Raw genomic sequence first — 26,167 nt, forward strand, 5'->3', positions numbered from 1 at the left:
ATATTATTCAATTAAAAATAAATAAATTTAACTATTAAATTTTAAAACAAAAAAAAGGGCAAAATAAAGCTACTACAAACACTCACAATGCAAATTTTTATGTGGACATAAAATTTCAGATCAACTAGGTAAACACTTAAGATCCCAACTGCTAGATGATGTGCCAAGACCAAGTTTGGCTTTGTAAGAAATTTGCCAAATCATATTCCAAAATGGCTATATCAATTTGTATTCCTACCAACAATGAACATGAGTTCCTGCTGCTCTGCATCTTTACCAATAATTGATATTATTGGCTTTGGGATATTAACACTGTAATATATGTGTAGTGTTATCTCCTGCTCTTTAAACACACAAATAACATAAAGCATCTTTTCACACATTTATTTGCCACCTATATATCTTCTTTGGTGAGGTGTATATTCAGCTCTTGTACCAATTTTAATTGGGCTTTTTTGTTTTCTTACTGTTGAATTTAGGAGTTTTGTATGTTTTGACTATAAATCTTTGATCAGATATGTGGTTTGTAAATATTTTCTCCTAGTCATTGACATCTTTTTTATTCTCTCCTAGTCACTGACTTATCTTTTCATTCTCTTGACAGTGTCTTTCACAGAGCAAAGTTTTAATTTTAATAATGTCTAATAAATCAAATTTTTATTTCATAGAACAAACTTTTGGTGTTCCATCTAAAAACTCATTTGCAAACCCCAAATCACATAGATATTTTATCCTATATTTTCTTCTAGAAGTTGCATAATTTTGCATTTTATATTTATGTCTATGATCTATTTTGGTTAAATATGGTGTGTCTAGGTTTGGGGGGTTTGGAGGGTTGTTTTGATTTGCATAAGGATGCCCAACTGTTCCACATGCCATGCGGTTTTAAGTGTGTGTGTCAGAGTGATGTGGTGGGGAGAACGATGGTAGAAGTAAGAAAATAAAGCCAGTATCTGAAATAAAGGAATAAGTGATGTGGTCCTACTGTGTTCACCATGAGAGCATTTTAGCTTTCTCTTTCACGGCTCCTCCAGGGAAGCAAGTAAACAAGCTTCATTCAGAAAGCCTACTTTGGTGTTTCAGAGTTTTCTTTCCACGTCTGAGAAAAACACCTGCCTTTTCCTTACTTCATGGAGCTGTTTTACAGGACAAATGGGGATTATGAAAAATAAAAGCACTTTGGAAAATCCAAAGGCCAGTTCAAATGTAATTTAACAAGCATCACTCTATAATGAACAATCTTCCCTTAAGTTCCCTTCCTACACTGTGCCTAGGAGGAAGAATCATTCTCTTACTTATTGGAGAACTTTTCCTCATATAAACATTCAATCTAGAGAGCATTTTCTTGTGAAGCTGAGGCCTGATGTGCTCTGATTGTCATTCTCTGCAGAGCAATTGTATAAGATTAAGAGCCCCCCAACCTACATTTTCCTCTTTTCCCCTCTCCCCTTCCCTTTTCTGCAAATGGCTGAGAGAAGCCTTAGGGAAACAATACATTTTGTTAAAAGATAAAATTTTAATATGTTTCAGTTTTAAAAGATAAAATTTTAATATGTTTCAGTTTAAGAGTTTGATTAGAGCAAAAATCAATTTGAATAGGGCAAAACCAAAACCAGAAGTAGTTGAAAGCTCTCCACCAACAAGAGTTCTGGGAAAGACTTTTATAGAGAAAAGGCAGAAACAAAGCAAGGAAACCTTTGGTGAGCCATAGCGTGTTCCTTATTCTCAGGCTTAATTTCTTAACCTTGAGGATTTTCAGGCTTAGGTTTTGGTTTGCTGACCTACACTGCTAAGATATTAGAACCACCTCAGTCTAACAGCTCCCTTGTTTAATTTAACAATTTACACACCTATTTAGCAAAGAGCCTGGCCACCTGTGCTTGAGAGTGAACAAGATCCTATTCTGAGCCCTCTTCAAAACATCATGCTCTACCTGGAGGAAGCTGAAATCACCCTTTGTGTCCATCTAGATACTGTAAGTTGATTGTCAGCCATAACCCCCGGTCACAGAGCTGCCCAGCAAGTAGACCTCAGTACTAGAGCATTCAAACCGTCTGCCAAACATGCATCAAGGGTCTGGTGGCAAGAAGGAGCATTAGTCTTCAAGAGACTGGAGTCTGGCAGTGGTAAACTAATCACTAAGTGAAAAGCTAGCCAATTTGTGAGTTTTTGTCTTCTTTCTGAGTTTCCTTCAGCCCCAAATAAGAAGGGGAAAGTTGAGATCCTGGTTCATCTGTGTCTTCAGTAGATTGCCAAATCATTCTAGCTCTGAAATGAATTACCTAATGCCTTCAACACGTGAAGTCTTTCTATGCCTTCACAAATTGAAATGGAAAGAAAGATATTTCAAACTGAAGATTTCACATGCAAGATCGGAATAATGTCAGCTCTCTTCTTCCTTTCCACAAACTGCAAGTCTTCAAATATAAAATATTCCTTAATGAGAAAAAGAAATGATGCTTTTGAGGGGAGAAATCAAGTATGTAGTGAAACAATCAATACTGATATTTCCATTACCCTGAAATCCCATTAGAGACATTTGTAATTAATTGCAAATATATTTTGAGCACAGAAGATTTAACAAGAATACCATATTCACGTTGTATTCTAATTCTGTTGATCTGGGTCTTTCTATCTCTGGAAACAACTTATGTAATGAATAGCTAACCTTTGCTAAGTGAAATGAGGAACTAAATGAAGCTCACATTTAAATGTAACTGAAAATGTGTCAAATGAGTTGTAAGTGAATAAAGCATGTCAGAATGATTATTTTCTAAAGGTGACAGACACTTTAGTTGTATTTACAGGTTTGTGGAGAAGCTATTAAAATTCTAGCAAGGCCTATCAGGTTCAGAGAATGACACTGGAAATTTATTACAGGTGCCAAATTCAGTCATACTCTGAAGCATGTTAATGTTTTCCACTGCAGACTCCTATAAAATTCATTTCAAGATCTTTGCAGGAAAAATGTGTTTATGAAAATCACAGCGCCTCCAAAGAGGAAAGAGAAGAGTAAGTGGTGTGTGTGTGTGTGTGTGTGTGTGTGTGTGTGTGTGTGAACTGCTGTCTTTTCAAACAATATAAACAAAAAATCCAAAATAGTTGTTTCTATGTTCCTCACTTTCCAAAAGGTCATATAACCAATGTACTCAGCAAACCTTCAACAAACTACTGTAGCATTGGTTTTTCTTACATTCGTGTCTATCACCAGGGCCTTATCTACTCCCCAAATCACCAGACTTCCAAACAAACCTCTTCTTAATTAAATGTATTCCAAATAATCCCTAAACATACAAACCTTCTACCATCAAATCTGTGCTGATCAGAAAAGAGTTATGGGTGAAAATAATTTTCTTTCAGCTTCTTTCTCTAATTTCTTTCCATTTTTCTCACTGTCTTTTGTTTGTTGGCTGGTTTATTTGGTTAGTTAAGTAGCTGGATTTGGTTGGTTAGTTTGCTTTCTTTATGGCAAACTAGGGCATTCATGTTCAAGACTTATTTAAAGTGCTATACTTTAAATTGTGTTTAAAGTCATTAACCTTATCCAGCATTTAAGAAATATTCCTCACAGTAGCACACTTGTCTCCTTAGATATAGGGAACTGATTCTGCACTAACTCAGCGGAAATATGCTGGGAAGAAACCACTGAAATTCCATTCGTTTTGTTGAAGACTTTCATTGCAATGGGGAGGGTGAACTCTGATGCAAAAGATGCACAGGGCATGTATGGTTGTGAAGGAATCAAAGTCAGATACCCACATGTATATATCTGTCCACTGATGCAAGAAGATGCCATGAAAAACAAACATACCACCCAGAAAGCACAGAATGAACCCCCTAAGAAGCAGAAGAATCTAGAACAGGGAAACATGAGCAACCTTCTCAAACCCTCAGAGGTTTCCTTCCTAGTTTGTTGAGTAATTACAGTCTGAAAGGTAGTGATAATTGATGGTGATCAGCTGGTAAGAGCCATCTGAATGTACTTGTATCTGAATGGCTAACACCTACCCCCTGCCTCCACTTCTGGCACCTCTTGTCTCTGTCCCAGTTCCGTGACCTGTGTAAGGAACACGCCAACACATCCCTGGATCATTTACCCCGGGGGGCTCTCACATACAACCACAACAGCATTGCTTTGTCACCCTCTCCTTTTCAGCCTCACTCACGTACTTCTTAGTGTGCCACCTACAAATGTAAGTTTCTCCAATGAAAGAAACCCAGCCACAAAGGAGGAGTCTACCTGCTGTTTGAAACTGATGGTGTATTGTAGATAGAGAACAAATAGAAAACTGAACTCCTCAACTCTTGTTTTGCTTTTGTACTCACTGTAAAGGAAAAGACATTTAGACTAAAATGAGTAGAACAAACAATTGGTTACCTGGGAAATGAAGCTCAAAGTGAGGGAAGGGCTTGTAAGGGGATATCTATAGGCTGTAAATAAGTCAATCTCTTGACCTGAGAATTATATTTCAGGTTACTGAACAGACTTTCATTTCAGGATGATAGACTGCTTTAGGTAATCTTTAGAGAACTGAGGAAACATGAAAGTCCCAGAGCATTGAAGACAGTGAATGTGATTCTAATTTTCAAAGGCGGCAAGGTACACTCAGCACGAACTTCAATTCCAGGCAGGACCCAACTGTGAAATAAAAGTGTGTGAGAACCACTCACTCCAAGGTTGATAACCTTTCCTGAATAAGAGATCCTTTCAGAAATCTGATTCAAGCTATGGATACATTTGCCCCCAAAACATTAGATGCATAACTGAAATATAGGATGGATAGCTATCTTCCCAAAACATGTACATGCAAACAAACAAAATTTTGCAAACAATTTCAGGGAGTTTATAAACTCCCTTAATTTTACTTAAAACTTGACTCATAACCCATTAAGAAAGATCATGTCCAATTCAAATTATTTCTTCCTTAGCAAGATTTCTATTCTATATTAAAAGGGCCAATAATATTCACGATTTAAACAAGATATTGTGATAAAATTATATTCCTATGGAAAAGATGACAAAAAGAGATATGGCTGTAAGTAAAATTAGTTTCTTATTCCTTTAATAAGTATTTGTGTGTGTGCATGTCCAACTCTGTGCAACCCTATGGACTGTAGCCCATCAGGTTCCTCTGTCCATGGGATTCTCCAAGCAAGATACTGGAGTGAATTGCCATGCCCTCCTCCAGGGGATCTTCCCAACCTAGAGATTGAACTCGAGTCTCTTATGTGTCCTATATTGTCTGGTGGGTTCTTTACCATGAGAGCCACCATTTACTAAGCACCCATTATGTGTCATTTATTATAGGCACTCGGGAAAAAGTGATACACAAAATAGATAAGGTCCCAGTATTTGAAGACCTTGTACCTAGAGGAATAGAGTTTGGAAAGTGTAGTTAGTAGAGCGTGAAAAAAAAAAAAAGATATTGGGTTAAGTCAACTATGAATTCAAATTCCTGAGATATTGCATACAATGTGCCTGGCATATTGATTGGCGAAGCAGTCCACCTGCTGCTTCAGGACATGACAAATTCCGTTGCTAAGTTTCAAATGTAACAGCTCTGATCATGGGGAAAGGTGTATATCAAATCAATGGCACTTTTTGTTGTCACTATTATTTTCATTTTTATCATTGTTTTAGGAGTTCAAGTAAATGCATAATGTGTGTGTCAAATAAACCAGTGCAGTTGTAGGATGAATTCACAGAAATGGAGATCTACAATTTAGGAAGTAATAAATCCAAAGTATTCTATACTGATGAAGCACAATGGGTCATTATGTTTAATTTTGTAACGCTTATAGACATGATTCTATAACATAGTAAAGGGACTAACAACACATCATGTGAAGAATGTGGAGATGAGGATGCTTGACCAAGAATACAGAGGGGACATACAAAAGATTTCCACATAATAAGAAAGTACAGTTTTGTTCCATGTCTCCAGGAGACAGAAAAAGGACAGAAGTAATAAGGAGACAAATTTTGACTCACTGAAGGAACTTCCTAGTATTTTGGACTTTCCAATGAAAGAATACTTTGGCCAATACTTTGGCCACCTGAGGCAAAGAACTGACTCATTGGAAAAGACCCTGATGCTGGCAAAGATTAAAGGCAGGAGGAGAAGGGGATGACAGAGGATGAGATGGTTGGATGGCATCACCAACTCAATGGACATGAGTTTGAGCAAGCTCCAGGAGTTGGTGATGAACAGGGAGGCCTGGTGTGCTACAGTCCATGGGGTTACAAAGAGTTGGACACAACTGAGGAACTGAACTGAACTGAATAAATCAAGAAACAGAAATATAGCCATGATAGATACACACCCTGCAGGTCTTTTAAAGCCCAGTGATTTAAAGCATGTATAAACCCTTGTTTTATACATGCACAGGTGTAACATTATACTGTCCCAGGTTGATTTTTTAAAATTTTTGATAGAAAACAACAAATCACAAATTATCAGTGGTCTGTTTTTTAGTTTGAGAATGTCAAAGACAATGGACACGCACACAGGCTCAGTATATACCATATATTTGCCAAAATGGTATGTGGAACATCTTTCACCATGATAAGAGCTAGTACATATGAAACTTGACAACAGAGTTTGTCATGACCTCAAATGCCTGCTAAGATGTAGCCAATCAGTGACTTGACCTTGCTTACATACACAGCATAGACCCTGCTCTCACATTTCTAGTTAATTAATCACTGCTAACTCCAGTACTCTTGCCTGGAATATCTCACGGACAGAGGAGCCTGGTAGGCTGCAGTCCATGGGGTCGCTAAAAGTCGGACACGACTGAGTGACTTCACTTTGACTTTTCACTTTCATGCATTGGAGAAGGAAATGGCAGCCCACTCCAGTGGGCTGGAGAATCTTCTTGCCTGGAGAATCCCAGGGACAGAGGAGCCTGGTAGGAGGCCATCTATGGGGTTGCACAGAGTCAGACACGACTGAAGTGACTTAGCAGTAGCAGCAGCAGCAAGATATAAGTACAGAATTTTATTTGACTCATGGAAAAATATTAAGAAATCAAGATCTTCCCTGAACTCATTATTGAAACAAAGAATGTACTTTACAAATGGATTGTAGCCACAAACCAAACCTTATTAAATTTGGTTTGTGGTTCAAAAACCACTTATCAACTGCCCAGTCCTCAGCAGAATGCAGAACTCAGCAGTTGTACGAATTCCCTCTAAGTTTTAGATTTGCATATCCAATAACATAACATCTGCACTTGGATATGTCAGAGTCCCCAAATTTAACATACCCCAAATCAGCTCTTGATTCATATCTCAAGCTTTCCATACCTCCAATCTCCACACATTTTTTAATTATACCTCTAGCCACCAAGCTGCTCAAGCCAAAACCCTAGAAGTCATCCTCGAGAGCTCTTTTTCCCTCTCTCTCCTGTTTAAGACTAGTTGATTCCTCCTTCACAATATATATGGAACCATTTCCTTTCTTGCAGTCTCGTTGGCCATTTTCCTAGTCAAAATTATCATCATATTTTTCCTGATCTGTTATGCCAGCCACCTCCCAGTTGCCATCTTAACTCATTTCTATACATTCTTTTCAGAAATCTGCCAGGGAAATGCAAAGCAGATTGTGTCACTTCCCTAGCTAAATTTCTGCAATGATTTCCCACAATCACTCAAAGTATTAACTTCTTACCATGGCTCTCAAAGCTTCAGTAGATACAGTGTCTACCTATATCTCCATCTTTATCTCTTGCTTCTCATTCCTTCTCTTATTCTCCAGTATTCTTCCAGGTCTTCAAAACTACCAAGCTCTTCCCCATCGTAAATCCTTAAGGTATTCTTTCTTCTGCCTAGAATATTCTGTCCCCAGCTTTTCTCTTGGTTGGCTCCTTCTACTGATTTTCTTTCTAACGTTTACCATAATTTTTACTTATTTTACTTATATGCATTTTGTGTTGTTGTTTTCTGCCCACACTATAAGCTCCAAAGGGCATAGACCATATCAGTTTTGTTAACTGCGTTGGGCAGGGATATACAGCATAAAAGTTAAGGGCACAGGCTCTGAAGCCGGACTGCTTGCATTCCAGCCATGGTTTGCTAATTTGTAACTTTCTGACCTTGACTTTTCTGACTTCAATAATTTCTTATGTGAAATAAGGAAAGAAAATAGTATTTACCTCAAAGGTTTTTAGGAGGATTAAATAACAGATTCAAACTGCTTTAGCATATAGCAAACACACAATAAATGTCAGCTATTGTTGATGTCATGCCTAGCATACAGAAGGTAGTGCATGAGTACTGATGGCCTCAAGCTCTGGTCTTTGCAAGAGACGTCAAAACTAACTGGGGAAATCTATCAGATTAAGAAATAACCCTTACCTGGGAGAAATTTATAACCTCCAGCAAACTCATTGCTATTCTCTTTTCATTCATTCTGAGTTGACATGCCAAATGGTTTATCTAAACAATCATCACTTTCTTCAAGTCCTCCAAGAATCATCCCACACTCATTTTATAATATATCAAAACAATTTTTTAAAATTTCCACCTAATTTTTCTCTCTTCCACCTCTAAATGTAACTCCTCCTTTAATTACCTCCTTTCCTAGCAACTAAGCTAAGGGTCCTTCCTTTTTTTTCCATGGCAAACTGTTTTCTTATTTTGTAAATAAGCCCTAAATTTTGTACTCTCCTTACTCCCCTGGATATAATTTGATTTTTTTCTGCCTCCCCATTCAACCTCTACCTCTCTGTTGACTATTTGTTCTCAGTCTACAAGTATGCCAATGTCTTCACCCAACATTCTATATTTTTTCTCTCTGTGTACACAATGGCCTTTCTCTTCTCTGAAATTCTCTGTCAAAAACTTGAATTATTTTTCAAAATCTGTTGTGAATATCACTTCCTGTGTTTAACCTGCTCTATTTATTTTCTCCCTAGGCAAAATCAATCACCTTTTCCTCTGTTTCTAATAGCACTTCATTTGTATTTCCAATACATTTAATTCTTTTTAGAATGATGTATATAGATGAATGGATAGAAAGATATTAATAGATAGGAAGATATTCACTCCACTAGCTTTTGGAGCCTCAAGGGTAAGGCATGTGTCATTCATTTTTTAACATTTCTTTTAATAAGTCAGCACTTACAGTGTTTCTTTTAGCTATCACAACATTTTGGTCACTGTGCTATGCTCTTTAACTTTAAAAATATTAATAGGGAAACTGCATTATCTCCATTCACAGAGGAAGAAATTGAATCTTCAAATGGTCAGTTTATTTGCCAGCTATCATTCTTCATCATCATATTGTATTTCCTGCCAGAAAAATTGGGAAGTCGAGAGCAGAGGTGAGAAGGAATGGGGTAAAATAACTAAGATGAAACTAACAGCGTAAACACAATCTCCAAAAATCCTTCACCAGTAGCTGTGCTTCTTTATTACCTATTTCCAGCCTCCAATACATTTTTTCAATGATAAATAAAAGCTAAACGCTACTAAGGTAAGAGCAACAGGTAAGATTTTACTCTATTGCTTATTCAACTTTCAGACTTTTCTTGGTTTACTTTATTCTGTAACTTTCTCAGACCACTGTTACTAGATTCTTTATTTTGGGAGGATAATACAAAGAAAACTCAAGTCACATTCTTGGTTTTAGAAATGTTGAAAGGAGCTTCTTGGAGAGGACTACAAACATTAATATTCAATCAATATAAAATAATATAAAAACCTGAATAAACTAAATATAACTTTCTCTTAATATATTAAGACTTTCAGAACTTAGGGATTCCTGACTCTTGTTCAATCTAAATGAACAGCAGCAAGTGAGATTAGAAAGATAGATAAAAAGAGAGCTAGAATATATAAATTAAAAGGATCACAAAAGTAGAAAGAGAAGTAAAAGAAGTTAATTGGGTGGAGAGAGAAGGCTGAAGGAAGTAATTTATTCAACTCTTACCTAAGTAGCAATATTTTAATCCTCTATCCTCAGTAGCATTGACACTAAATCTACCAGACTTGAAAAATATATTTGAGAGTTATAAACCACACAGTTAAGACTGGAAACAACCCAAATAAGCACCCAGAGAAAAATGTTTAAATAAATTGTAGAATAACCATATACTGAAAGGAGTTACAAGTTAACCACTAAATTACACAAGAAAAGTTAAGATTCAAATTCCATTTTTAGATAAAAAAATAACCCTAAAGGGTAAAGTGACTTACCCAGAGTCTCATAGATAATTTAGCATTAGATATAGAAGGAATTGATAAGGAAAAAGGAAGTCCCTTAAATAACTTAACCAAATGAAGAGTTTGAAAATCTGTGATGAGATGTTTATAAGTGGAAGAATTAAGAAGATAGGAGCTCATTCATTTGTTACTCCAAAGAAATTGTTTCTGGGTCTGGGCCTCATGATATTTGATGATAGGAGCCAGACAACCTTAATGGCTACAGAAAACTTAAAGAAAGAGAAAAATGAAGCATCTGTTTCCAACAGGAAGTCCAAGAGCTATTCATTTCCAACAATATATATTGCTTTCCTACAGTGTGCCAGGCTGAACACTCTAACAATGTCAATAGGAGCAAGAAGAATAAACAAAGGATGTACAATGTCACACAAAGCTTCCAGTCATAACACAAACACCCTAAACCAAGTTATAAATTAAAAAAATAGATAATACCATGTACCACAGAGCAAAAATAATCTGAACACATCTTAAAAAATGAAAACCAAAATATTTTAAATGAATGACTAATACTATAGTAAATAAACCATCCCATACATGCTATCAAAGAGTGCTTCTCAGTTACCCTTCTTAATTGAAGTAAATTTAGCCTAATGAATAAAGGGATAGGCTCCTACAATTTTGGCTGGTTTGATCAGGATCAAATCAGAGAAGACTTGCTGGCAGTTCTTTCTGAGTGATTCAGCAGTGGATTATTTGAGGTTACAACATACTCTATATGCAGCTTCCTTCAAGAAAATAAGAATCAGTTTGTGCTTTTGAGGTAGGAGATAGATGGATGAACAGCTGGTGTTTGTCAAGTGGAGTGAAATTGAAGCTTTTTTTTCCCCCAGACACTCCAAGGACAAGGCTAGTGGCAAAAGCTGAGCTCTGCTGGAATAACAAGACAAGATGACCACTCCTGAGGTCAAGGAACTTCCCCTGACTGCACAGGCCCAGAAACACTACTTGGGGGTTTAGAAGGAGGGGGTGCCACCCCATAATAGGTGACAACAAAACCCCGCACAAGCCTTTGCAGTGGAATCCATCTTAGCAAAAAGTAGCCCACGCATGTAGGGGTGGGTCCTAAAACTAGTCAGTTGTGGAAAAAGAAACAAGATAATTGGCCAAAGGTAAACAGAGACCAGGAAGAACTGCTCTGTTTAAGTGATTTAAATCACCTCTTTACTGCATTAGGGAGGCCACCCACACACTCTCTCTTTGGATGTGTATTTCTGCCTTGCTTCTGTCTTAAATAAACACTGTTTCTCTATGTACTCTCCAACCTGTTGTACTGTATCTCTAATGATTTTGTACCTGTTTTTACAGTTCTGGCCTCCCTGAAACATTCTTGCCGTTAAATGGGGCAAGAGGCAGGGAAACCTTACTTCCAGTCTCTACCCTGTGGTGGTCTAGCAGCTAGGATTCCTGGCTTCCATCCAAGCTGAAAGAAAATGTTAATTGCTCAGTCCAGTCCGACTCTGAAATCCCATGGACTGTAGCCTGCCAGGTTCCTCTGTCCATGGGATTCTCCAGGCAAGAATACTGGAGTGGGTTGCCATTCCCTCCTCCAGCGGATCTTCTCAACCTACGGATTGAACCCAGGTCTCCTGTATTGCAGGCAGATACTTTATCATCTGAGCCACCTGGTTCAGACTTCATCCAGACTACCTAGCTTCAATTCCTGGGCAGGGAGCTATTAATAAGATCTCTCTTTAAGACCACTCACTGCTATTTCTCCAAGATCATTTTTTGCCATTTTACAGAAGATGTGATTTTTAGTTTTAAAAGCTCTAGATCTAGACCATCTGAAGAATTACAATAAAGTCATAAAAAATTTCCTGAGAAAACCTTCATACACGTGTAACTGATGAGGTCTGACAAAGCTCTATTGATTGTACCAACGCCAGCTTCTTAGTTTGGCTATTGCCCTATAGTTATGCAAGATGTTAATATATGGGGAAGTCAGGTGAAAGATGCATGGGACTTCTCTGTGTACTTTGTTTAAAACTTCTGTGAATCATAATTATTTTAAAATAAGAAGTGTTAAAAAAATCTTCAAGTCATACTTTTCCTAACTGAAATTTAAAATGTGGGTTAAATTATAAATCAAGTGGTCAGTCCTTTGGTTTAAGCATTAATAATTGGGTTACCTCTGAGGGTTAATTTCCATATACTGCCAATCATACTAACCTCCTTTCAAAGGGTTTTCCATTAAACAAGCATTCAAACAGCATTCCAAGGCTAAGAAAAATCTCACTGTTGGCAGCTGTAAGACACGTGAACCACACTTCATCTTGTTAATAGAATTTCAATGCAGATTTGTCTGTGTTCCTATTTCACTGCAGCACTCATTTTTTTTCATTTGTTCTTCATAAAGTGTTTTCATCATCAGAAAAATGATTCTATAACAGGTACTAAATAATTCCTCAAAATTATATTTTCTTGATCACATGTATCCTTCTGGTAAAATACTAATTTTATTTTGTATCACAAGAGTCAATCTAATTTGTTCCAATGTTAGAACAGAAAAATTTACTCTTTGTCTTTACATGGTACTTTCAAATTTCCAAGTAGTTTTTCTCATGAAATCATTACTTATTCCTCTTATAGAATGGAGGCATCTCAGAGTAACATCTGTGAATCACACTGGAGCATGATCACTAACCTAAATAACTTAAATGTGTTCTGGACATTACTATCTACCATCCTGCAGGCAGTGGAAACCTGACGACACCCATGTTTATCTTTTGCCAATCAACAGTGAAAAGATGAAAGCAGCCAGACGATACACACCATAGACTGAATGTTTGTGTTACCGCAAAATGCATATGTGAAATCCTAACTCTCAAAGTGAAAATCCTAACTCTCAAAGTGATGCTACTTGGAGGCAGGGCCTTTGTAGAGCCCTCAACACTGGGCCTAGTACCCTTATATAAAAGACTCCAGAGAGCTCTCTTGTACTTTCTGCCCTGTGAGAACCTGGCAAAATGACAACCTTCTCTAAACCAAGAAGTGGGCCCTTACCAGGCACTGAATCTATAGCACACTGGTTTTGGACTTCATCCTCCAGAGTCATAAGAAAGTTAGTTCTGTTGTTTTTATGTCACCCACTCTATAGACTTCATTTTAGGAGCTCAGATGGATTAGATAACAATAAAATTATAAAGAAGAGTTATGATGGCAACAGAATCTTAGTGGTTGAGGCCAGAATGATAATGATTTAGACATGAAAGGGCAGAGCTCAATTAAAGATATGTTTTCTAAAGAAAGTTAAGAGTTATAGGACCAATATGAATTATTTTCTGTGGCCAACTTCAAAAACAAACAGAAGTTCCAAGGTTTGATATACAGTTGACTGTGGCAATATCAATGTTTTAGCTATTAATGGAACCTCCAAACCTAAATTAAGCCCCCTTGTTGATGCTTGACTATGAACTGCTTATATAGACTCATTTTGTTGCACACTTGTCACAAAACAGGACTATTGACCAAGTTGTTGGACATGCCTTAATTATATGCAAGGATAACTAGAAGGTTTTATTTTATCCTCAGAACTTTTAATTGTTTTTGTGGGCAAATGATGATTCACAGAAAACAGGAATCCTGGCTCTCACATCAATCAAGCGGTGAGTGGAAGCAACATTGCTAAACAGGCAGGTGATAAAGGGGGAGCCAGAGGTGTTGCTGTGTGTGCTTTTCCTTGAGGCTAATGGCTATACCAGCTGTTCCTCCCTCCCTCCTGAGATTAGAGAGAAAAATAGATGGCTGTGTTTGTAATTGCTTTGCATTTAAATCTGTTTATAAGGGATTTCTTTATATCCTACAGTCAATACATTTAGTAAACTGAGCAAAAGCCTGCTTGCAATGACAAGTTCTTACACTGCATTAAGCAGCTCTGTTTGCAGCTCTAGTCAATAGATGGACAACATGCAACTCCCCTGTGATTTCTGGACTATTTGCCTTTCCCAATTAATTGACTTTGGAAGAGGCTCTTCCCTTCATTGAATTTTGTTGCCATATATAGAAAGTAACAAGAAAGTGTTACAGCTGAGAGATATATTAGTTACAGTCTTCTGACCCAACCCTTAACCAACAATGATACCCTCAGCAAAAATAATGTCCCATCTTGACCGATAGCCAAAGAATGACCTTCCAAGGATCTTATAGAATTCACCCCTGATAAACTCACTCTCATTGAGGAAAAGTAAAGACATACTGCCAAAATGGTGAGAACATATCAGGCCACAGGGGTCTGGGAAGCTTAGCATATTGTCTGTCTCTCTTAGTCATTACTTTAGTATTGTCAATACTTTAGTATTACTTTAGTACTTAGTCAATACTTTAGTATTACTGACTCTAAAATCATATGGGCAAATATGATTTTAGAGTCAGTAATACGATTGTCCCACTTTAAAAGAAGGAATAAAGCCACCTGCCAGAAAAGTAAAAATAGCCAAATAGAACTACAGCAAACTTAGAAACTTCTGCTCAGAAAAGGAAATATCAACAGAGTGAAAAACAAATTATAGAATGGGAAACATATTTGCAAACTCTGTATCTGATAAGGGATTAATATTCAGAATACATAAATAACTCCTACAACTCAACAACAATAAAAAAAAAAAAAACCTCGAAGAATGGGCAAAGGACTTAAATAGACATTTCTCCAAAGAAGATATACAAATGGCTGACAAGCATATGAAAAGATGATTAACATCAATAAATATCAGGGAAATGAAAATCAAAACCACAGTGAGTTATCATCTCAGATCCATTAGGATATGCATATGTGCTCAGTCACGTCTGACTCTTCGTGACCCCATGGACTATAGCCTGCCAGGCTCCTCTGTCCATGGAATTTTCCAGGCAAGAATACTGGAGTGGGTTGCCATGCCCTCCTCCAGGGTATCTTCCCAACCCAGGGATCAAATCCATGTCTCTTGCATCTCCTGCATTGGCACGTGGATTCTTTACCACTGCACCACCTGGGAAGCCCTCATTAGGATGCCACTATCATAAAAACAGAAAATAAGTATTGGTGAGGATGTGGAGAAACTGGAACCCTTGTGTACTGTTGGTGAGAATGTAAAATGGTGTAATGCAAATGGTGTAAAAGCAATCTCACTTTTGGGTATCTATGTGAAAGAACTATAAACAGAATCCCAGTGAGATATTTGCGTGTTTACATTCACTGAAGCATTATTCACAATAGCCAACAAGTAAAAAACCTAAATGTTAACTGATGTATGTGTGGGTAAACAAAATGTGGTATGTATGTGCAATGGAATATTATTTAGCCTTAAAAAAAGGAAGGAAAATTTGTAATATTTGATATCAAAGATGAATTTTGAGGACATTGCTAAATGAAGTCAGTCAGTCACCAAAAAAGACAAATACTGCATGATTCATCTCACATGAGGTATCTAAAGTAGTCAAACTCTTAGAAACAGAAAAAAGAATGATGGTTACTAAGTCCTGGGGGGAAGAGAGTAGGCAAGCTGTTATTCAATGGGTAGAGAGTTTCTGTTTCACAAGATGAAAAGTTCTAGAGATCTGTTACAAAAAGTGCAATATAGTTAGCACTAAATTAGACTTAGAAATTATTAAGCTAATATTTTTATGTTTATGTGCATTTTGCCTCAATTCATTAATAAAAAAATGAAGAAGGCAACTCACTACACTATATTCAAAACAGCGATTTCTTACTGATACGAACATCAGAGGGGCTTAAAGAACATTTAGGTTATTTTTTGCACATGGAAGTGGAAAAGAGTAAGAGAAAGACTACATCCATCACATAGAGCAGCAGTCCCCAACCTTTTTGGCACCAGAGGTTGGTTTCCTGGAAAACAATTTTTCCATGGACCAGTGTGGGGAGGGATGGTTTGGGGATGATTCGAGCATATTATAATTATTGTGCACGTTATTTCTGTTATATCAGCTCCACCTTAGTTCATCAGGCATTAGATCCTGGAGGTTGGGGACCCCTGACATAAAGCGTTAGAGACTCAAAACTCCAGAATTAGAGGTCCAAACCCAGAAGAACAATTTGCAAAAAGGAGGGAGGGAAGGAAGACAAATAATCCTTGGGTAAAACAACTTAAATCAAGCATAATTTTATTTGGAATTTTTAGTAGGGAGGTTTCTTTTTTGAGTAACAAAAAACACTAAGTCTTATACTAATGCAGATTTCAACACTTTACCCCATTGATGCAATCAGCATAATGAACAAAATTCATTCACATTCTGAAACTCTATCACTTCCTTCTTGAAATCAATCCCTGTTTTCTGAACAAAGCTTCTCTCCTTTAATGAGAGAACTTCTTATCTCCAAATAGTTGCTCAGAATTCTCTAGCTTCTCCCCTCCGGTGGATCTCATATACTACACACCTTCAGCTACAACTTCAATGCAGACAACACAAATCTATGGCTATGGCATGCAGCTGATATTCCCCTGAGCCACAAAATCTACCTGAAAGACATGTTCGCTATCCTGTCCCCACAACTTAAATTCCATGTATAGGAAATAAATGCGTTTCCTACTCTGATAACTACTTCTTCCTCCAGTTTCCTTGGTCTGTTAGTGACAACATCCATTCAAACATCCTTGCATAAAAACTCAAAATCACATCTTTTCCTGTCCTCATATTCTGTAAATTCTCAAGTTTTATACATTCTTCCTCTGCAATTTTTTCACTTTTCTTACCTTTCTTTTTCTTTCTCACCAATGTAATTAATTCAAGAGCTTACCATTTGTGTCTCCCTTTACCAATCTTCCCCATTAGAATTCCACACAATATATAAGATTAACCATTCCAATCCCAATGCCACCTGTTTCTATATTTGTAGAATTTCATGAAATGTTAAGTTCTTTAATTTGTTCCTTTTCATCTTAAAATAACTTTTCACTGAATTTTGCAGTTTCAGACAAGAGAATCTATGTCATTAAAAATAAATTAATTTAAAAAAAGAGAATCTGTGTCTTCTCTCCTATAGAGAAGAATCTAGCAGATGCCTGTTATGCTCTACTATGCTAAATCACTTTAGTCATGCCCAACTCTTTATGACCCTATGGACTATAACCCATCAGGCTCCTCTGTCTGTGGGATTTCCCAGGCAAGAATGCTAGAGTGGGTTGCCGTACCCTCCTCCCAGGGATCTTCCTGACACAGGGATTGAACCCTAGTCTCTTAGATCTCCTGCATTGGCAGGCAGGTTCTTTACCACTAGGGCCATTTAGGAAGCCCTATCTAAACCAATGCCCCATGGGAAAGGGATATTAAGGACAGCTGTGGCTGAGTCTCCTTGGGTACAGAATGACACGCCTGGGTTGGACCAAGCAGGAAGGAACTCTGCTGGTGTTTTGAACTGCATGCTCAGACAAATCGTTCAATATTGCTTTTTGGACTTAGCGTCTTTCTCAACCTGGTCTTCACTTTGCTTGTGATGTCCTGCCATGGTCACTGAGGAGCTGCAGTTATTCATTATGGATTATGTGTACACATTTGAGCAAGGCAGTATCCGTCTCTGTCCTATCAGACATCACAAGGTTAATGTGGAAAATGCTATCTGGATGTTAATCACATATGAAAACTGCTGCTGAGCAGAAGAGGACTGAGAGGACTGGGGATATCTAAAAAAATGCATTCCCTTGCTGTAATATGCACATGTAGGGATGATGCATAGGATGTATATATCATCTAGATGCGTCTACAGATGAAAACAGGTGACAACACACCTCCTTTCTTGAATACAAACAATATTCTTAGTATTTGCACCATATACATTATGGTGCTTCAGGTGCATTTAACCACTTGTGGCCTGCAAGCTTTTCTGTTCTCAAAAAAACAGCATCTCCCAGGGCAATGTACTTTGGACTTTACCAAAAAAATAAGGGTGAGCTGCTGTTATAAATACTTGTACTATATTATACGTGGAGGATTTGTTTGTTAAAAAATAAGGGTGAGCTGCTGTTAAAAATACTTTTACTATATTACACATGGAGGATTTGTTTGTTTGGCTTTTATTTTATTTTATTTTATTTTTTTTGAGAGACACTGTGAGGAGATGAGATACTATAAAGGTGAAATGCCAAAACCCTTTTTCTTTTCCATCTTAACTATTTTAAGTGAAGATCTTTTTAAATCTTTTAGAATATATTCTGGATGTACAAAAATTTATACCATTCTTTGCTTCTCAATAACTAAATTTACCTTATTCCTTATGAGTGTCTGTTTTCTCATCTTTGCCAGTTAAAGGTAATTCAGTCTTTTCAGTTTGAAATTCAGTTTCTTCTGAGCAACTCCTCAGTTCTCCACGACTCTCCCCTCACATCCTCCCCTTCCTTCTCATTGGGTATCTGTTGGGCTCAAGTCAAAGAGGAGGGGGCTGGAGAGGTGAGCACCGCCACCTTTACTGACTGCCCTTTCTTGAGCCAGCCTCATCTCTCTGGCCTCTCCCTTCAGCAGCCAGGTTTACACACATGACCCCCTGACACCGTGATGTGCACCAGGGGTGCGGCTCATCTCACTGCCCTCAGGGGATCTCGGGAGGGGATTGGGCCGTGAGCTTTTCTGATGGATCCTTACACTACATTAGAGAACCCTGGAAGACTATGTCCTAAAAAATCCACTGACATACGGCTACTTTATCAGACTGGACACATGGTTTAATTTACCTGAATCTCACAGAGTTCCTACTCTACACCCTAAAGCAAAAGACACTGCTCTCAGACCTCCTACATCTATACGAGATTTTAATCACTACCACCTTCCCCAAGACGCACCAAAGCAGAAGGGGGCACCAGGCCCTTCGCAGGTACCCAAAGTGTATCTAAGCTGAAGTCACATACTTCCTCCAATTCTCTTATCCTCTCTGGCCAGGAAAATGGTGTTTACCTCATCAAACATGCTTCCCCTTCTAGCAGTTATAGTTCAAATTCTATGCATTGAATCTTCCAAGATTCTGGCCTTACTATTTAAAGCCAAGTTTTTGGAATTCATAAAACTTATTTTTCTGACCTGAGTCCCTGGCTCTTTCAAGCGAAAGCTGTGACTTTTAAGACTTTTTATCTCTGTTATAGATATATAAAAGTATGCACAAGAGCTCAAAAGCCAGGAATTTGACTCTTCTCTTTCTGTACCATCTCTTGCCTGCACAGCATAGCAACACAGATAACTTTCATGCTATTTCAATGATAAGAAGAAGGAAAGAAGTAGAAGGAATTGAAAAATACAATTTCCTATCAAAGTGTTACACAGCTACACATGACTTCTTTACTTCTTAAACAGGGGATGCTGAGCATCATTATGCATTTTCTGGATAATGTACGGTCCGTATTGGTCAGGGTGGCAAATCTCAGCTGTTTCTGCCTTTTAGCTTCAGTCTCTGCCTTTCCTGCCAGACTATGAGTCACCACGGGCTATTCTGATGGCCACCTCCAACACTTTCTTCTCTGCCTCTTTTCTAGTTTGTCATTTCTTGTCTTCTGTGAGTTAGGAAGCCAGATAACCAAGCTTGTTAAAAAACTGTGTGTTAAAGGGAGGCCAATAAGGCCCTGCCCCAGGAGTGAAGTGTATGCCTTTGTAACCACTGTCAGCCTTCAGGGCTGATTTTTCTTCCTTCTAAGTTTGGGCTGAGTTCCCAAGGGTAGAGGTTGTTAGAAATTCAACCTCTGAATAAGCGGGTCATTACTATAATTTAAAGCATAGTATGTATCATTCTCCTTCATAAAAATGACACAATAAAAGCTTTGTAATTTATACCACGGGCATCATGTTTGAACTTCAAATGGGAGTCAAAGCCCAGCAGGTTGTTTTTAGACATCTCTACAAAAGGCACACACACACCATTAGGAAGAAATGGGTTTTTTCTCTCTGTCTGTTTTCATGGACTAAAGTGCATTTCTATTTCCCATGAGAGCAATGACTTCAGATATTCAGAGTTCAGACTTTGACCCTGCTGCCACTGCGGAGGTTTCAACCTCACGTTTTAGTTGTGAAAGATCAGTACACAAATTGGGCTGTAAACCAAGACATTTCCTTATAATTTCTTGAAAATGTCTCATACTAGAAACAAAGTCAAAGATAACAGTATATAAGGCACTTAGGCTAATCTTCAGGAAATTCTTAATCATCTAAACAAATATATTAAATAGCAATTACTTTCATCCAGCCTTCTGACCTTTTGAGAGGAACAAAACTTCCTAACCTCAAAGCTCAGATCTTTCACCTCTGAGGGTGCTCAGTTTTTCTCAAGGATCAATAACAAAGATGCTCCTGGTGAACAGGTGAGCATGGTGCCAAGGATCAATCATATAAGAGCTATTTCACAACTCTCATGAAATCCCAGGAATATGTAAGTTTCAGTTTCTGCAACTAAAGACATTCAATGCCAGATCACTGGAAATAAAGCCCTCTGTCTACTTGTGTTTCTCTGTTACTCTGCGTCTCACTTGGTAATAAAAATGTGTTATACTATCGAGTGAAACATCCAAACTTACTCCCATTTTACAACAAGCACCTAATTAACTCCAATATTTATACCTGCCTGCTCTACATTTCCCTGTATTCTCATACCAGCAGCTTCATTGTTGATCTCCTGTACTTCTTAGTATAAAAGGAGCTTTGTCTTGTTGGACAAAAGGAGTTTTGTTTGTGGTGGACATTCTTAAAGTAATTCTTGATATTTGGTGGTGCATATTAAACATTTGATGAATTCATTTTTTTTCTGTAGGAAATATTTATTTGCACACTAAATGCTAGATGAACAAATTAACATAGACTCTCCCCTCATTCATTATCCAGTGCTGCATTAAAATATCACCACAAATTTAGCAGCTTAAAATAACACACATTTATTATCTCACATTTTCTGCGGGTCATGGATCTGAGCATTGGCCTCATAGGCTTTATGGTCCAGTGAGGCATCCAGTCAAACGTTGTTCCATTGCATTCTGATAGGCAGTACCTACACCTTTAGATGCAAGAAGAGGAAGTTAGTATGAACAGGCTTAGGTGTGTGCACTACACACACATGCCTGGGCAGCCCCCAGGGTGAGAAATGAGGGGAGGGGATGGTGAAAGAAGTGGGGCAGGATCAAAGATAGCTCTCTCCCTGTGCTCCCATGTTCCAGTTGGAAACTCTGGAGACATTTGAGAATTGTACGTTTGGATCAGCCTTTTCAAGTCATCATGAACATGCATTTGTCAACCACCAGTATGATAAGTAGGACACCATCTGTATTCTTATAACAGGTTCCTCGAATTATAGGGGTGGAACACGTGATAATACTATGATAAATAGATGTTTTGTGGCCTGATTCAGGTCAGAAAGGAAGAAGACTGGTTCTTATATCCTTTGGCGTGAATGTGTAAACAGCAGCAGTAGAGGCAATGTGGGAGGGTCTTGGGAGTCCATCAGTAGATAAAAGGAATGGGAGAACATGACCAAAACCTAATCTAGAATGGGAAAGATAGAGTCAGGGACCTATGAGTTTATCAGTAAAAAGTGTCAAGTGCCCCAGTCACCTGACGTTGGTGCCCCTCAGTACAGAAGAGGCAGAAGGAAAGAATACACACTTTTAGGCAAGAGGACTGTATTTCAAGCATAAAAAATACCTCTCTCTCTTGGAGGGACTGGCAACAGGACTGGGATTCCCATAATATTTACACAGGGGGTCAGAGATAGAGAGACTATGACTTGCTACAATAGTTTTGTCCCTAGGCAAGGCTGGGCTAGGGCTTCCCAGATGCAGTGGTCAAGAACCCACCTGAAATGCAAGATACAGGGATTCGATCCCTGGTCTGGAAAGATCCCCTGGAGAAGGAAATAGTAACCCACTCCAATATTCTTGCCTGGAGAATCCCCATAGACAGAGGAGCCTGGGGGACTATAGTCCATTGGGTTGCAAAGAGTCAGACATGACTGAGTACGCTCACAAAGCTGGGCTGGAGAAACACAGGAACTTAATCTCACAAATGTCTACATTCTATTTCTACCTGGCCCAAAGTTTTCCTTATGGTCTGAAACACGTTTTTGAGAAATGTGCAAATATCATTGTCTGTTTGCTTTCAGGTATGTTCCCAGCCTTTCTCTTACTAATTTCATTGTCAGGCTCTCTTCTCACTTGGGCTCTATTGGACAGAGAGAAGGGGAAAACAGATAATTTTCTCATTCTTCCTGCCTTAGAAGCATCACCTGGAATGGCCACATCTCTACAACTCCAAATCCTGCAGAAACAGCTCTGAAAACCTTTGTTTTAGCGACCTCCAAACAACCCATTATCTGTCCAGCTTTATGGGTTTTAGCATCTTCCTGCTATTGCTAGCCTCCGAGTTATTCCACTGTTCTCTATTAGGTCCAAGCAAATCATTGTGTATCACACATCCCAATACTAAATTCCCTCTGGCTGAAATGTCCTAAAGTGGTTTCTACTTTCCTAAATCAACCCAGACTGAGAAGCCTTTCTCATCAAGTCCATCAGTACAAGGAAATCTCAGCAACTGACTGCTAGGACTTCCTGTGATATCCTTATATTTATAGGGTTTTATATGGCACACTAATGATGACCAGCCCTTTTAAGGCAATTAACTGTGTGTTTTTCAGCAGCTAATAAAAAGAAGCAGGAACACCTCAAGCTTGACCAATCACAAGATTATTCTTTCTTCAGCTTACTATAGGAGCTAGCAGTACTAATAGGAAGAATAACATTACAGTTATATCGTTTGAAGCCAGCCAAAGTCTCATCACTGAATCTGTTTCCGTTCAATTTGATGTGCAAAATGATCTCAAACTTTCAGCAGGTCTGTCACCTTAAACAAATGCATGCCCTCTCTTTCTGTCCTTTATTCTTTTGTCTCCAGATGAAATTTTCCCACTTCTGTGCTTAGCAGAATCCATTTGTTTATTGCCAAGGCAGGCATTTCACTTTGGACTGTATCCTCCAGTATTTTCTAAGTTCCTGCTATCTTATGGTTCAGCTTCCTTTTCTTGATCTCTCCTTTCTTCCTCCTACATCCTCCTTTCAAATTTCATACAAGAGTCTACCTAATCACATGGCAAAATAAGCTATGGCATGTCTAGTTTGGAGCAACCCCTCACATCACACGTAGCCAAGATCTCAACAACACATCACAGAGCAGAGTCAGAAAAGAAGAGAACTAGTAGCCTACAATGGGAGCTGGTGCTACCCAGGGACACGGCAGGAGTTCACGTGCCAGTATCTCACATATCAGTGAGCTGTCTACCACTGGGAAAATAGTCAGCCTTCATACCTAAGTTTTCCCAACTGCAAAATGCAGATAACTGTATCTACCTTATAAGATTGTAGAGAGGATTAAAGGAGTTCATTTCTGTAAACATTTAAGACTAGTGCAAAGCTCCATAGGAAGTACTCAATAAATACACGATATTCCGAGAATGGAAGGTGGATCTCTAAGTTACACAAATCCTCTTAACAATCTTGAAATTCTGGGCACCTAAGACAAAGCTACATTCCCCTCTAATTTGCTATGGAGAAGTTTTACAGAAATGTGAACAAATGACTACAGGTATTTTATATAAATATTTACATTTTACAATAAAATTGATTTTTAAAATGTACATTTCAGAGAGACCACAATTTTACGGTTACATTTGAAGATTATAAAAATATTGCCACCTGGAAGGTTATAATCATCTTATCTTTTAGGGTTTTTTGGGGTTTTTTTTTTTTTTTTGGCAGAAGAACTGTCCTTGAGACAAAGGCATCAGTAGATTCCTTGTTAAATGTCAAAAATTTATAGAAATCATATTATTATAAGGTAGAATGGATGGTGTCAGATACACTGGCTTCCATAAGCACTTGTTTAATCTACTTCAATAACCTTTTTAAGGATTAAAATGAAAATTGGTATTTTAGTGTAAGTCTTAAGTGTCAAGGCATTTAAACAGTTTAGAGCTGGCATGTCATTCTGTTAAAGGTTAAATCCCACCAAACATTAAGAAAATTATCATTACAGCCTAATAAACTTTAATGTCTAAAATCAGACCTTTGCAACTCCTAAAATACTGAATTTTGCCTCCTGCAATATTGCAGTTCAGAACTGTGCTGTTTCTGAAATGTATTGTCTGATGAAAAAAAAGTGCTACAGGACCAAATGGAATGCATCCTCGTGCACAGTCGCCCCCTGTGATAGGGAACCTCACTTAGAGTCTGCTTTAGGTAAGTATCCCCAATTTAACCACTTTCAAAGTTGTCAGTGCCTCCTGCACGTATCAGCAAGTCACATTTCACCTTTGATTTCACCTTTATATTAACTAGTACTTTGATTAGAGAATGATCAATATAAACAGAAACTGATTTGTTGACTTGATGATCTATGTTAGTCACCTTATAAAGCATTTATTTTACAGGTATCTATGTGCACTTACACTCATATTTACATGTTAAATGTGTGGTTAATTTGTATTATTAACCATAAACTTGAAAGAATTTAAAAAAAAGTGAGCCAGAACCACACAGAGCACAGACATTCTTTAAACAATTCTAGCCATTTTTTGTTAGACATTACCTGTTACAACCACTTGTGTTTATGATTATTACTTATAATAATTATTTATGGATACGTGTTGTATCTTTCAAATTGCCAAAGGAGAGTCATTATCGAAAGTAAACTATTATTTATTTTTATACAATTTTTAAACACTACACTCCACTTAGAGTTATTACAAAATATTGGCCATTCCCCGTGTTGTACAATACATCCTTCTAGCATACCTTACACTCAATAGATGTGTGCCTTCCACTCCTCCACTCCTATTTTGCTCCTTCCCCCTTCCATCTCCCCACTGGTAATCACTAGTTTGTTCTTTTTATCTGTGAGTCTGCTTACTTCTTATTATGTTCACTAGTCTGTAACATTTTTTGGATTCCACACTTAAGTGAGATCACACAGTATAGAAGTTTCTCAAAAAACTAAAACTAGAACTATCACAGAACCCAGCAATTCCACTCCTGAGTACATATCCAAAATAAAAACAAAAACACTAATTACAAAAGATGCATTACCCCAATGTTGGTAGCAGCATTATTTAAAAAATCCAAGATATGGAAGCAACCTAAGTGCCCATCAACACATGAACGGATAAAGAAGACATGGTGTATATACACAATGGAATACTACTCAGCCATAAAAAGAATAAAATTTTGTCATTTGCAGCAACATGTGTTGATTTGGAGGGCATTACACTAAGTAAAATAATACAGAGAAAGACAAAAGTAAAATAGTATTTTAAAATATGCTTTTGTTTTTATTGAAAGATAATGTGATACACGGTTTTGAAATTTGAGAGTCCTGGTTTCAAAACATTGGCCACCCCTTACTAGCTATGTGGCTGTGAATAAATTACTTAATATCTCTGAGCTTTGACTTCCTCATCTTCCAAAGGACAGTGTTGTCAAAATTATGTGAAACATAGTATAGAAATCTTTTGGAAGAATTTCTGACTCACAGAGACATTCATTAGATATTAGTTCCCTTCTGTTTACCTTCATAAAAAACAAACTTGAAATGGGAACATTTGTGATTGAGTGATGTGTTTCAGTCAATCCTAAAGAAAAACCAACCCTGAATACTCATTGGAATTACTGATGCTAAAACTGAAGCTCTAGTACTTTGACCACCTTATGTGAAGAGCTAAGTCATTGGAAAAATCCCTGATGCTGGGAAAGATTAGCAGGAGGGGAAGAGAGCAACAGAAGATGAGATGGTTGGATGGCATCATCGACTCACTGGACGTAAGTTTGCGCAAAGTCAGGGATATAGTGAAGGACAGGGAAGCCTGACGTGCTGCAGTCCACGGGGTCACAAAGAATTGGACATGACTGAGCAACTGAACAACAACGTGTTTCATCCACATACAGTAACAAATGAACATTATCCAGTCTTAAAAGCACATATTAGTGGTTTTAGTTATAG

At 37.8% G+C, this 26,167-nt stretch overlaps 1 protein-coding gene across 22 annotated transcripts in view; it reads right to left on the reverse strand.

Moving 5' to 3' along the window:
* LOC129621292 (uncharacterized) overlaps positions 1-26,167 on the reverse strand; it is a 694,734-nt gene that overhangs the window by 198,579 nt on the left and 469,988 nt on the right. Inside the window, exon 9 of one of the 22 annotated variants that reach the window (XR_008699209.1) lies at positions 1,548-2,436. The exons of 18 other annotated variants lie outside the window; for them this stretch is intronic. Coding sequence is in view for 1 of the 4 variants with exons in the window: in XM_055537539.1 (XP_055393514.1) it covers positions 21,029-21,182 (154 nt within the window). In the remaining 3 variants the exon portion in view is untranslated. Of the gene's footprint in view, positions 1-1,547; positions 2,437-20,962; positions 21,183-26,167 lie in introns of those variants that run through there. 3 more of the 22 variants (XR_008699206.1, XR_008699190.1, XM_055537539.1) reach the window with 3 other exon arrangements.

The sequence above is a fragment of the Bubalus kerabau genome, chromosome 10 (genome assembly GCF_029407905.1).
Source record: "Bubalus kerabau isolate K-KA32 ecotype Philippines breed swamp buffalo chromosome 10, PCC_UOA_SB_1v2, whole genome shotgun sequence".
Lineage (NCBI taxonomy): Eukaryota > Metazoa > Chordata > Mammalia > Artiodactyla > Bovidae > Bubalus > Bubalus kerabau.